At 45.2% G+C, this 14,724-nt stretch overlaps 1 protein-coding gene across 1 annotated transcript in view; it reads left to right on the plus strand.

Annotated features, from left to right (window-relative positions):
- The window catches only part of DSCC1 (DNA replication and sister chromatid cohesion 1), a 73,863-nt gene extending 60,732 nt beyond the window's left edge, over positions 1-13,131 (plus strand). The window contains exons 8-10 of the mRNA XM_082245338.1: positions 3,746-3,900; positions 12,338-12,486; positions 13,012-13,131. Coding sequence (XP_082101464.1) covers positions 3,746-3,900; positions 12,338-12,486; positions 13,012-13,120 — 413 coding nt within the window. The 3' untranslated portion in view covers positions 13,121-13,131. The remainder of the gene's footprint in view (positions 1-3,745; positions 3,901-12,337; positions 12,487-13,011) is intronic.
- Positions 13,132-14,724: the final 1,593 nt, after the last annotated feature.

The following is a 14,724-nucleotide window of genomic DNA, read 5'->3' on the forward strand; positions in this document are numbered from 1 at the left end:
TGCTTTACAGTCCCTGGCTTTGACGGCGTGGCTGTTGAAGCTAGGTCTTGAGAGACCAAGGTCTCTCGTCAGCGGTCATTCCTACCTTGCTCAAGGCTAGGAAGGCTTCCTCTGGTAAGATTTATTATCGTACCTGGAAGGCTTATTTTTGCCTGGTGTGAGTTGCAGGGGTTCCATCCCCGCTCCTTTTTCGGTGGCAAGGGTGTTGGCTTTCCTGCAAACCGGTGTGGAGCAGCGTCTTGCGCTGACCACTGTTAAGGGCCAGTTGTCTGCGCTAGCCATTCTGTTTCAACGCCCCTTGGAGTCAAATTCCTTGATCCGCACCTTTATTCAAGGGGTGCATCATCTGGCTCCCCCTAGGAGGGCTCCCTTGGAACCTGAATTTGGTTCTGTCCGTTTTGCAATGTCCTCCCTTTGAGAACATCCGGGAGATTCCTCTGCCTGTGCTGTCCCGGAAAGTTTTTCCTTTCTGGTGGCCATCACATCTGCTCGCAGGGTGTCGGAGTGTGCGGCCTTGTCCTGCCGCTTCCCCTATCTGGTTGTTCATAAGGATAAAGTGGTCTTGCGACCTCATCAGTCTTTCCTCCTGAAGGTGGTTTCAGACTTCCACCTCAATGAGGACATTGTCTTGCCTTCGCTGTGTGCGAGGCCTAAGCATCCTAAGGAGTTTGCTTTGCATTCCTTGGATGTGGTTCGGGCGATCAGGGTCTACCTGACGTCTACTGAATCCTTCAGGAAGTCGGATTGTCTTTTTGTCCTTCCCGAGGGACCTCTGAAGGGTACGGCTGCGTCTGCGGCAACCATTCTAAATGGATCAGACAGTCGATTTTGCAGGCCTATTTGATTAGGGATCAGGTTTCACCTTTCCCTGTCGCAGCGCACTCTACCAGAGCGATTAGTACGTCTTGGGCCTTCCGCCATCAGGCGTCTGTGACTCAGGTGTGCAAAGCGGCGACCTAGTCGTCCGTGCATACCTTTACTCAGTTTTACAAACTTGATGTATTGGCATCAGCGGATGCCTCTTTTGGCTGCAAAGTTTTGAGTGCGGCAGTGCCTTAGGGGAGACGGGGTAGTTTTTTGTACCCGTCCTCTCCTGTTGGGGTTTATTCCTTGTTTCTTTGTTTTCCTGGGTTCGCTCCTGTTGAGCTTTTTTGTTACCCAGTGATTCATTTTTTGGATCAGAAAAGACTCTTTTCTCTGACCTGGGTGCTGCGTTGCCTTTTTGACGGTTACGTTGTCCCACCCCTCACATCTACACTGCTTTAGGACGTTCCAGACGTGCAGATTGAATGAGTGGGCGGCGACTGTCAGGACGAAAGAGAAAATAGAATTTTTGTAAGATCTTACTGTAAAATTATTTTCTCTAAATCCTCTGACATTCGCCGCCCCCCACCCCTCTTTTGGGGTTCATGGATCTCTATACTGCTTGCTACCAAACTTAATTGGGAATGAAGCTAGCTGGGGGTATTGACCAGAGGGACAGCCCCCTGTAGGTGTGTCTATACAAAGGTTTTGTGATTATTCTAACAAAATCTTCTGCCTAGCTTACTCCTGTCGCAGGCCAATACCCAGACGTGCAGATTGAATGAGTGGGCAGCGACTGTCAGAGGACTCAGAGAAAAGAATTTTACGGTAAGTTCTTACAAAAATTCAATTTTTTTTCTGCTGCACCACTGGCATGATTCTATCCTTTTAGTCCTCTTCATAAATTTAGCAGAAAGCTGTGAACTAGAATTATAGGCAACACTTTTTTTTTTTGGTCAGTTTAATTTTTGCCATCCCTGTCCCATTGCGGAGACTTCCCTTAATTTCCTGCCCCATAGCCAAACACAATGAGCGTAAATCTCTGCAATTTATGTGAATCCATCCACCCCAAGGCCCTCAGAACTAGTGTCCCCACTGGAAAATTTCAGGGTGGGTCGTAAACAGGAAGGAGTGTGGCCTTGAAAGGAAGGGATGGGTCATATTTAAATTAGGGGTGCACGAGTTTAGTCAGGCCTAGGGTAGCATAAAACCTAAATACACCACTGGCTATAGGTACTCCAATTTTTTTTTTTCCTAGTCAGGAGAAATCTTCAGAGCTTCCACTCAGGGAGGATCCGCTGTCCCAAGGTTCAATTTTCCATCCTGCTTTACAGTTGCTGGTTTTGACAGCCTTGCTGTTGGAATGCCAGGTGCTGATGGATAGGTTTGTCTGAGTCCGTGATTCCAACGCTGTTAAAAGCTAGGGAATCTACTTCTAGGAAGATTGACCATCGTGCGTGGTGTGAGTCTCTTAGGGTTCATCCTCACTCTTTCTCGGTGGCTTGGATCTTGACCTTCCTTCAACGGGGGGGTTGAGCAGAAACTGGCCTTGAGTACTATCAAGGGTCAGATGTCGGCCTTGGCGGTCATCTTTCAACGTGCCTTGGATGTAGTCCGGGCGATTAGGGTGTATCTGGCAGCTATGAAGTCTTTTAGGAAATCAGACTCTCTATTTGTGCTTACGGATGGGCCTCGGAAAGGGTTGTCTTCTTCCTCTGCGACCATTTCCAAATTAATCAGACAGACGGTGATTCAGGCCTATTCCATCAAGGGTCAGGTTCCTCTTTTCCCTGTCAAGGCGCACTCTACTCGGGCGCTCAGAGCCTCCTGGGCCTTCCGTCAGCAGGCATCAGTGATGCAGGTTTGCAAGGCGGCCACCTGGTTGTCGGTGCACACTTCTATAAAGAAGATGTAGATGTGTTGGTATCTGCGGATGCTTCCTTTGGCCATAAGGTTTTGCAGGCTGCTGTTTAGAGGACCTGGTCCTGGGGGTATATTGTTTTTTTTTTTTTTTGTTTTTTTTTTTTTTTCAGGTGAGCTGAAGTTGTTTTGGTTGAGCTCCTGTTTACCTGGTTGGCTATAGTTAACCTTGGGAGTTTCTTTTTCCCTGTTCCCATCCTTAATGTTTAACACTGCTTTGGGATGTCTCAATGGTTAAGAAGACCAGGAACTGTGCCTGTCAATGAACGAAAGAGAAAATGGGATTTTAGACTTACTGTAAAATCCATTTCTCTGATGTTCATTAATGGACACCGCATCCCCCCATTTTCTGCCTAGTGTGCTACTCATGTAGGGAGCAGTATAACCCAGTGGTTAAGAATATCAGGAGCTGTGTCCGTCAATGAACATTGGAGAAATGGATTTTACGGTAAGTCAAAAATCCCATTGTTTTTTTTTTTTTTTTTTTTTTTTTCTCAGCCTTTTTTGTTTATATTGCAAAAAATCAAAGTCCCAGTAGCGGGAGACTATTACCATCAAAAGAAAGCTCTATTTTTGTGAAAAATATTATATAAATCTAGTTTGAGTACAGTATTGCATGACCGTACAATCCCCAGTTAAGTAGCACATTGCTAAATAGCAAAAAATGTTCTAGTCATGAAGGGGGTAAAATCTTCCGGATCAAACTACTTGGTCCACAAGGGTGACGACGCTGCAGTGCTTTTAATGAAGAAAGAGCAGTGAACTTTTAGCAGATCCACTGGAAGCATTCAAACCCAAAGGAAGCACATGATTGAAACAATAAACACTAGGTTTTTACTGTTGAAAGATTGAAAAAGATTGAAACAATAAACACTAGGTTTTTACTGTTGAAAGATTGCATGTCTTGTTGTGTTATTTTTTTTTTTGTTGTTGTTGTTATGGTGATCAAAGTTCCATTTTAGGAAAAAAAAAAATCTTTAAGTTCACTTTTTAGCATAAATGTTGTTTTGTATTTTGCAAGGTGAAGTGTTCTATGCATTAAATGAAGACAAAATTTGCAGAGCGACTGCCCAGATGCTTTTGCAGAATGCAGTAAAGTTTAATCTCTCAGAGTTTCAAGATGTGTGGCAACAAAGTATTCCTGAAGGGATGACGACTAGGTTAGACCAGCTGAAGGTATGTTTTTGATATACCCACTTAGTATCAACCTATTGGTTTTGTTTAAAACGGAGTGACTGAAAAAAGCATACCTTTCTTAAATGAAATTAGTCTCCCAGCAGGGAATAAAAAAACATCTCTGGTTTCAAAGCTTACCTCTCCAATGCGGTTTCCCTACAGAAGAGGAAGGCAGCCTGTAGGCCGTGGCCATGGGTAGGCGATTGGTAGATGGCAGGGATAAGCTCAAGTGACTACGAACACTTATCTGAAGCTGCCTGAGCTATCCTGCCGGGAAACTATCAAAGCTAACAGCCAATTCACAGGTAGCGTAGGCCTTCTCCCCCCCTATAATTGGCTGTCAGATTTGACAGCTTTCTAGAAGGATAGCTCACGTGACTTCCGATTTCTCTCATGCCTGAAGCCACCCGAACTTGATCACTGTTTTGTTGATCCTCTTTTGGTAAGGAAGGTACATCAGTTTTCCTCCCCCACTTGCAGAGTGACGCAGGAAACCACATGCCCAAAACCACTGAGCTTATCCCTTCCAGCCCTCCTCTCCCATCTACTCCAGGCTCTTGTATGCGAGCTCAAATGAGAAGGACACGAAAATAGGGCCAGTGGGAATCCATTTACCAGAAGAATGTGAAATGTGCTGACCCCTGTACACTGACCTGCCTTCTAACTGACCTCTGTACACTGTCCTACATGACCCTTCATTGCCAGCATTGTAATGATAATAAAAAATAAAGTGTAATTAAATAAAAAGCAGAACCTGTATATCTTCTGAACACAAAAAATGACCTAAAACCCATATGTACAGAATGACGCGCTTCCTGATCTAACAAAGGGTGTCATACCTATATAGTCATATAACATTTTGAATCCAAGTGAAAATTCATATAAATGAATTCAGAAAAAAGTGATGTATCACAATTAGGGTTGAGCGAACACCTAGATGTCCGTGTTCGACGGGTTCGGCCGAACTTTAAAAAAAAGTCTGGGTCCGTGTCCCGGACTTTTACCGAACTTTTCCCGGACACCGAACCCCATTGAAGTCAATGGGGACCCGAACTTTAAGGCACTAAAATGGCTCTAAAACACCAAAGGAAAGGGCTAGAGTGCTGCAAATGGCAGCAAAACGTAATTAAGAGCATGGCAAGTGCTCTGCAAACAAATGTGGATAGGGAAATAACTTAAAACAACAAAAAAAAAAACAGAAAAATAAAACAATGTTCTTCTTCATCTCTGAAGGACGAGGCCCATATGGAGTAGGAGGGAGGTTGAGGTGGTGGTGGATGTGGCGGTGACATAGGCGTGCGCACAGGGTGTGCTGGGTGTGCCTGGGCACACCCTAATCACCTAGGGCACATAGCATTGCCAGTGAGGAGATGGGAAAGATCTCCCTGGGACCTGCTCTGCTCTATTTCTCCTTGCCTACAGGTACATGGCCCCGATACATTACTCTCCCTGCTGGCAAACACATGCATGTGTATTTCAACTTTGGGGTGCACACCTTAATGCAATAGGCTGCGCACACCTATGGGCGGTGTAGGTGGAAGCGGCGGTGGAGGAGGACCAGGGCCGGATTAACAGCATCATGGGCTTGGTGCTGAGGATTTTGAAGGGCCTTAAGGGCCGTGCCTTGCCATGCACCCAGAGGAGGAAGGGTGCAGCCATGCATGCCTAATTCAACATGGGATGCTGTCTCTGAAGCCCATAAACACATCCATGCATCGCCAACTGTCCCTCCTTGTCCGGCCTTCACGCTGTGTGGGGAGGTTCTGAGGGTGCTGCCTGGGGAAGCGAGCATAGAAGCCAGACTTCTGTGTTTACAAGTGACAGAAGAGCGGTAACAGTGAATATGGCCAACCCGGGGCCTATATAAAAGGTAGGGGCCTGGAGCTGCAGCTCCAATAGCCCCTACATTAATCTGGCCCTGAGGAGGAGGACGAGGTAGCCAACACTGCTTCTTTTCAAAAATTTTAAATGAGGGTACACCCCAAAAGAGTGAGAAAGAGCAAAAATGGAACAATGGGTGGGTAAGGTCGGTATCCATTGCTATTCTGCATAAGGTACGGAAAAGTCCCGTGGGATCCATGCCTGGTTCATTTTAATGAACGTGAGCTTGTCCACATTGTCTCTGGACAGGCGGCTGCGCTTGTCTGTTATAACGCCCCCAGCCGTGCTAAATACCCGTTCAGATAATACACTGGCTGCAGGGCACGCCAGCACCTCCAAGGCGTAAAGGGCAAGCTCAAGCCATGTGCCCAATTTGGAGACCCAGAAGTTGAAGGGGGCAGACCCGTCATTCACTACATGTAGGCGTGTGCACACATACTGCTCCACCATGTTGGTAAAATGCTGCCTCCTGCTAAGACGTTCCATCTGAGCTGCTGGTGCTGCTGTTTGTTGTGGCGTGCTGACAAAGCTTTTCCACATTTCGGCCATGCTAACCCTGCCTTCTGAGGTGCTGGCGGTGCCCTGGTTGCGTTGGCGACCTCCTCCTCCTCCTCCTCTGCCTTGTGCTTCCACTGTGGCCCCGCTGTCAGATGGGAATGCCAGCAGCATGGCGTCTACCAGCGTGCGCTTGTACTCGCGCATCTTGCGATCGCGCTCCAGTGAGTGAATTAAGGACGGTACGTTGTCCTTGTAACGGGGATCCAGCAGCGTGGCCACCCAGTAATCAGCACAAGTTAGAATGTGGGCAACTCGGCGGTCGTTGTGGAGACACTGCAGCATGTAATCGCTCATGTGTGCCAGGCTGCCCAGAGGCAACGAAAGGCTGTCCTCTGTGGGAGGTGTATCGTCCGTGTCCTCTGTATCCCCCCAGCCACGCACCAGTGATGGCCATGAGCTGGCCTGGGTGCCACCCTGCTGTGAACATGGTTCCATCTCCTCCTCCAGCTCCTCCTCCTCCTCATCCTCCTCATCCTCCAGAACTGTGCCCCTGCTGGACAATTGCGTCCCTGGCGTTTGCGTGTGCAGGAACCCACCCTCGGAGCCCCTTGCGAATGACTGCCCTGAAAGCCTTGGAAATGTTACCTCTTCATCCTCCTCCTCCTCCTCATCCTGTGCCACATCCTCTTCCATCATCGCCCGAATTGTTTTTTCAAGGAGGCATAGAAGTGGGATAGTTAAGCTGAGAACGGCGTCATTGCCACTGGCCATGTTGGTGGAGTACTCAAAACAGCGCAACAAGGCACACAGGTCTCGCATGGAGGCCCAGTTAAATTAAATAGCGGAATAGAAAATATGATCCAAAAAAAGTGTATGTATATCACACGTACACAACCACACTGGGCCCCAATTACTATTGTTTGTACCCCTAAAAGGCTAGATGAGGAGTAGGGGGAGTATGGAACAGGCAGCACCCTCAAACCTTCAGAAGTATGAGATGAACCCCAACAACTTGGAAAGGTGGATCTCTCTCACACGTACCGACACAGACTATCCCGCAATTCAATTGATCCTCAAAGGTTTTTATTGAATAGCGGAATAGGAAATATGATCAAAAAAAGTGTATGTATCTCGCACGTACACAACCACACTAGGCCCCAATTACTATTGTTTGTACCCCTAAAAGGCTAGATGAGGAGTAGGGGGGGGTATGGAACAGGCAGCACCCTCAAACCTTCAGAAGTATGAGATGAACCCCAACAACTTGGAAAGGTGGATCTCTCTCACACGTACCGACACAGACTATCCCCCAATTTAACTGATCCCCAAAGGTTTTTGATTAAATAGCGGAATAGAAAATATGATCCAAAAAAAGTGTATGTATATCACACGTACACAACCACACTAGGCCCCAATTACTATTGTTTGTACCCCTAAAAGGCTAGGAGTAGGGGGAGTATGGAACAGGCAGCACCCTCAAACCTTCAGAAGTATGAGATGAACCCCAACAACTTGGAAAGGTGGATCTCTCTCACACGTACCAACACAGACTATCCCCCAATTTAACTGATCCCCAAAGGTTTTTGATTAAATAGCGGAATAGAAAATATGATCCCAAAAAAGTGTATGTATATCACACGTACACAACCACACTAGGCCCCAATTACTATTGTTTGTACCCCTAAAAGGCTAGGAGTAGGGGGAGTATGGAACAGGCAGCACCCTCAAACCTTCAGAAGTATGAGATGAACCCCAACAACTTGGAAAGGTGGATCTCTCTCACACGTACCAACACAGACTATCCCCCAATTTAACTGATCCCCAAAGGTTTTTGATTAAATAGCGGAATAGAAAATATGATCCCAAAAAAGTGTATGTATATCACACGTACACAACCACACTAGGCCCCAATTACTATTGTTTGTACCCCTAAAAGGCTAGGAGTAGGGGGAGTATGGAACAGGCAGCACCCTCAAACCTTCAGAAGTATGAGATGAACCCCAACAACTTGGAAAGGTGGATCTCTCTCACACGTACCAACACAGACTATCCCCCAATTTAACTGATCCCCAAAGGTTTTTGATTAAATAGCGGAATAGAAAATATGATCCCAAAAAAGTGTATGTATATCACACGTACACAACCACACTAGGCCCCAATTACTATTGTTTGTACCCCTAAAAGGCTAGGAGTAGGGGGAGTATGGAACAGGCAGCACCCTCAAACCTTCAGAAGTATGAGATGAACCCCAACAACTTGGAAAGGTGGATCTCTCTCACACGTACCAACACAGACTATCCCCCAATTTAACTGATCCCCAAAGGTTTTTGATTAAATAGCGGAATAGAAAATATGATCCCCAAAAAAGTGTATGTATATCACACGTACACAACCACACTAGGCCCCAATTACTATTGTTTGTACCCCTAAAAGGCTAGGAGTAGGGGGAGTATGGAACAGGCAGCACCCTCAAACCTTCAGAAGTATGAGATGAACCCCAACAACTTGGAAAGGTGGATCTCTCTCACACGTACCAACACAGACTATCCCCCAATTTAACTGATCCCCAAAGGTTTTTGATTAAATAGCGGAATAGAAAATATGATCCCAAAAAAGTGTATGTATATCACACGTACACAACCACACTAGGCCCCAATTACTATTGTTTGTACCCCTAAAAGGCTAGGAGTAGGGGGAGTATGGAACAGGCAGCACCCTCAAACCTTCAGAAGTATGAGATGAACCCCAACAACTTGGAAAGGTGGATCTCTCTCACACGTACCAACACAGACTATCCCCCAATTTAACTGATCCCCAAAGGTTTTTGATTAAATAGCGGAATAGAAAATATGATCCCAAAAAAGTGTATGTATATCACACGTACACAACCACACTAGGCCCCAATTACTATTGTTTGTACCCCTAAAAGGCTAGGAGTAGGGGGAGTATGGAACAGGCAGCACCCTCAAACCTTCAGAAGTATGAGATGAACCCCAACAACTTGGAAAGGTGGATCTCTCTCACACGTACCAACACAGACTATCCCCCAATTTAACTGATCCCCAAAGGTTTTTGATTAAATAGCGGAATAGAAAATATGATCCCAAAAAAGTGTATGTATATCACACGTACACAACCACACTAGGCCCCAATTACTATTGTTTGTACCCCTAAAAGGCTAGATGAGGAGTAGGGGGAGTATGGAACAGGCAGCACCCTCAAACCTTCAGAAGTATGAGATTGTGTTCACTGTACCCCACAAAGATTGAGTTCACTGCACCCCACAATGATTGTGTTCACTGCACCCCACAAAGATTGTGTTCACTGCACCTCACAAAGATTGTGTTCACTGTACCCCCCAAAGATTGTGTTCACTGCACCCCACAAAGATTCTGTTCACTGTACCCCACAAAGATTGTGTTCACTGCACCCCAAAAAGATTGTGTTCACTGCACCCCAAAAAGGATGTTGTTCGCTGCACCCCAAAAAGGATGTTGTTCACTCCACCCCAAAAAGATTGTGTTCACTGCACCCCACAAAGATTGTGTTCACTGCACCCCAAAAAGATTGTGTTCACTGCACCCCAAAAAGGATTTTGTTCACTGCACCCCAAAAAGGATGTTGTTCACTCCACCCCAAAAAGATTGTGTTCACTGCACCCCAAAAAGATTGTGTTCACTGCACCCCACAAAGGATTTTGTTCACTGCACCCCAAAAAGATTGTGTTCACTGCACCCCAAAAAGGATGTTGTTCACTGCACCCCAAAAAGGATTTTGTTCACTGCACCCCAAAAAGATTGTGTTCACTGCACCCCACAAAGGATTTTGTTCACTGCACCCCACAAAGATTGTGTTCACTGCACACCAAAAAGGATTGTGTTCACTGCACCCCAAAAAGATTTTGTTCACTGCACCCCAAAAAGATTGTGTTCACTGCAGCCCAAAAAGATTGTGTTCACTGCAGCCCAAAAAGATTGTGTTCACTGCAGCCCAAAAAGATTGTGTTCACTGCAGCCCAAAAAGATTGTGTTCACTGCAGCCCAAAAAGATTGTGTTCACTGCAGCTCACACACAGAAAAATGGATGTGGATCACTGACACCTGCCTATCTCCAATCCCACACCACACAGCAATATCGATTGTAGTTTGTAGAACACAGTTTCCCTAAAATTCAGCAGACTCTGTCCCTAACAGGATTGAGAAGAGATCGTAGATCAGGATTGAGTGCAGACCCCACCCCCCACACAGCAATATCGATTGTAGTTTGTAGAAGACACTGACCCTATAATTCAGCAGACTCTATCCCTAAAATGCCTACAACTCGCCCTGCCTAAACACTCCGACCTGTCCCTCAATTCTATCCGGACACAAATGGTTTTTTCCTGCCTATCTTTCCCTAATCAGCAGCCAGCACGTTGATGTGTGCTCTGTCCCTGAATCTAAGCAGCATAATGACGCCGCTGCGGCTGCCTCGAACTTATAAAGACTTGGTCACATGCTTCAGACGGCCAATCACAGCTACTGAGACATTTGCAGGCATGGCTGGGATGGCTTAAGGCACACCAGTTAAACGATTGTTGATTGGCTGTTGAAAGCCCGCCATGAAAAGAGCGCCAAAGCATGCAAAACCCGGAAATAAAACGACCGAACACGGATTTTTACCCGAACATACAGTAAAGTGTCCGTGTCCGTGTTCGGGTACAAAAAATCCAATTATTCGGTACGAACACGAATAATACAGTCCGTGTTCGCTCAACACTAATCACAATTTAAATTTAGGAAAAAATAAATAAGTCCATCTTTCTCATCATTGTGATCTAAGAGCCAAGCAAAATCCAAGATCCATGAACAGCATGACGAGTGGTTTGATATTCAACACAATCTTGTGCCCTCCAACACACTTAAACTGCTTATCAGAAAAAAATGATTCCCCCCAACTACTTGAGTGATAAAACCAGCATGCATGTCTGAGACCTCCAGGTATCCCACGACTCTCCAGATCCAACCTATAGGCCTCCAGCAACAGGGTTTTAAATGGCTCCAGGTATAGCAAATCCAGGTCAAACTATATTACTCTGCCACTGTAGAAGAGGAAAAACCACACATAGCATGAATACTGCAAGATAAGTGTTTATTAGAAATGTAGAAAGGCACTCGCATTCATAAAAGCAGGTACGTCAGATAAAAAAACACCTCCCCAGCAGCCAGCCTTGGCATTTGTGGTGATGTCACAGATTCTGGCCTCTTCCAACGCATTTCGCGTCCCAGGGCATTGTCAAGGTAAATAGGAGGCTCTCTTCATGGTGTTGGTGGATCTTGGATTTTCTAATCACAATGATGAGACAGATGGGCTTATCTTTTTTTTTTCTGAATTAATTTTTTATGAATTTGCACTTGTAAATAAAAATTTATATGAATTTGCACGTGTAAACACGCAAGTAAATTACTGCACTCAAATGTAAAATTTTCAATTTTTGTTTTACTGCTCTACTCAACACTGTATTACTGATCTTTACTTAGCTTACAATGCATCTTATTTCAGATTAGTAAAAAACCCAACATTTGCCTTTTTAGAACCACTTGAATGAAGCTGCAAATTTAAGAATAATGAAAAAACATTTATTTTCTGGATTTTCATTAACATTTTAAAACTTATTATGAGATTTTAGTGATTAAGTTTCTATCTATTTTAAATGCTACTGCTTCTCTTTTAGGCATCATACACCAATGCAGTTTGGTTTTGAGCATTTCTGCAGTGCTTTTTGCATTTTTTACTGCAATTTCTTTTTGTGCCAAATTTGTTGGGCAAATTAAAAAAGGCAAATCGCGGTAAAAACACACTACATGCTTTTCTGCAGCTACTCTGTTGAACCAAAAAAGCACCTTTTTGTGTTTTAAAAAAAGAAAAACCCTTTCCAAAAACGCAGAGAAAAAATGTATTGATGTGAACGTGTTCCATAGGAACCCATGCTAAAAATATTGTCCTGCGTTTCTGCAAGAAGCATGGAAAAACGCTTTGGAGTGAATGCAGCCTTATCCTAAATTTTTATGTCTCCTAGGGATTAGCCTTGGTGGATCGGTCATCTCGGCCAGAGACTATCTTTCTGTTGAAGATTGAAGACCTGCCTGAGGACACTCAGGAGCGGTTCAACACCTTGTTTACCATGAGAGAAAAATGGACAGAAGCTGATATTGCACCATATATCCAGTAAATAATTTGTGTATTTAATGTGTTCCCTCCTCTTTTGCAAATAGTACTTAGGCCCCCTTACACACTCACTCCTTTGGAGTCCACCTGCTCAGCAGGGAATCTGTCCGCTGATCCCCGCTGAGCAGGCAGATGGCTGGTTAATGTCCACTCTGCTTATGCTGAGCAGACACAGACAAAACCCTCTCTCCTCTAGGAGCGGTCGGATGTAAACGGACCGCCTGTATGTTTACAACCGACTGTAATCCTGTAATCCAATCTGATCCTCCAGACGGATGAGGAACAGATCCCCATCTGTCTGTTTTTAGCAGAAAGTATCAGATGCCGGCAGGTGTCAATGAACACCTGCCACTCCATAGAGGTGACTGGAGGATGCCATCAGGTCTGCCTGAAAAACTGACAGGTGCACCTAATCGGACCGCCCTTGTGAAAGGACCCCTATTGAGTTCAAAAGTGTTACATGCTGCATTGACCTGTGATTGATCTCTTGATGACTTCTCACTTTTATTTATTTATTTTTGTTAGGGATATGTGTGGGGAGAAGCAAACCATCGGAGCACTGCTGACTAAATACGCCCGCTCTTCTCTGCAGAATGGTGTCAAATTGTATAACTCCAGGCGACCTCTGTCATAGCACTTTTTCTTTTGCTGTACGATATTGTAATATATTTTTGTTTTATAAAACTGTCATTGGTCAATTTTGTTGTAGTTCCCCCTTTTTTTTTTTTTTTTTAAAAACAAGTGTTAATTTACAGAACAATGTATTTTCTATACTGGAAAATCTGTCAGGGGATGTGGCATAGTCATTTGGTTTTGCAGGGGCTGTGGTTTGTAGAAGTTAGTTGAGATATGTGGCCATCAAAGTCCTTGAGTAATTTATGAAAAAAAAAAAAAAAAGATTTGGTTCGCTGGGAACTATTTAAAACTAAAATGTGTTTTTTTTTCTTTAATTAGAATTTCAGGATGGGGAACAATGTAAACATAGAATAATGGCTTAAAGCAGAATTCAATTTACTTCAATTGTCACTTCACCCAAAGCTACCGTGAGGTTTTTTTTTTTTTTTGATGCGAGAAGTTTGTATGTAGAGTTTGAGAATGAGGTAACCGTGCTGAATCTAAGAATGAACATTACCACCCTGGAAGTCTTTGTTTTAAATAGATATTTTTAAATCTTTTTTCTGCAGCCTTCTAACTGGTTCAGTGATGTTACTGCAGCTTCCTCTTCTTCTTCCTGTAGTTGCAGGGGGCAGGCATTTTTCCTTGCATGAGCGATGCTCGTATAAAAAGCATGAGAGCCACCAACTACTGAAGCCCCAGGCTGACAGACCCCAATCTGTCCACCCCACCACAAACTGCTTACACCCCAGACTGACCCCCAGCCCACTGACAGACAAAACCCTCACCCACCCCAGGTTGACACCCTAACTACAGAAAACCCAGACTGACCCATTCCCTCCTTAAATGACAACACAGACTTACACCCCACTCCCCAACTACTGACACACCAGACTATCCCAGACTCTTCCTGCTATTGACACCCCAGACTGACTTGCCACCTAACCACTGACCCAAACCATTGCATCCCCCATACACCTTAGCTCTACGAGTTGAAATGATCAGGGATATAATCATAAAATAGGGAATTGGGGGTGTGACAAACTCATTTAGGATAGAGGCTTTTGGAGGGGACTGCAGGCTAGCCTCTTGCCTACTGACTATGGGCCCTGGCATCTACGGGCACACGTGTGTTACATACCAGCGGAGGGCTCTGTAGCTCCTGTCCAACCGCATCTCCACCTGGACCAGCCTGCTTAACTTGGCTTTCCATTCCTTTTCTGGTTGTTTCCCCAAAAACACCAGTCGCACTTTGCACTGCGACCAGTACCTTTCCTGGTTGGAGGGGAGGATTTTTCCATGGTGTCGCTGCTCACGGGCTAGCGCTTCCTTCCAGAGTTCACAGCGGATAGAATCATACCATCCCAGCAGGACATGCTCTGACACTGGTCCCCTGTGCTGTATCCGCATCTCTCGCAACCTTCTTCTGAATTACACTTCCATGGCGGCTGGTATCTGTACCGCTCTTCTGCTATCTGGCCCTTGGATCCCAGTGGAGGTTTGGATGTTCCAGGCTGCGGGAAGCACCCCACTGCTGCCACCAATGTGACGGAACTGACCCACAAGGTGCTTGAGTGCTTTCATCGGTATACTGCTTCCTCCAGGTAATTGACTGTCCAGCTG

Source organism: Pelophylax lessonae, assembly GCF_965119305.1.
Source record: "Pelophylax lessonae genome assembly, chromosome: 2".
NCBI lineage: Eukaryota > Metazoa > Chordata > Amphibia > Anura > Ranidae > Pelophylax > Pelophylax lessonae.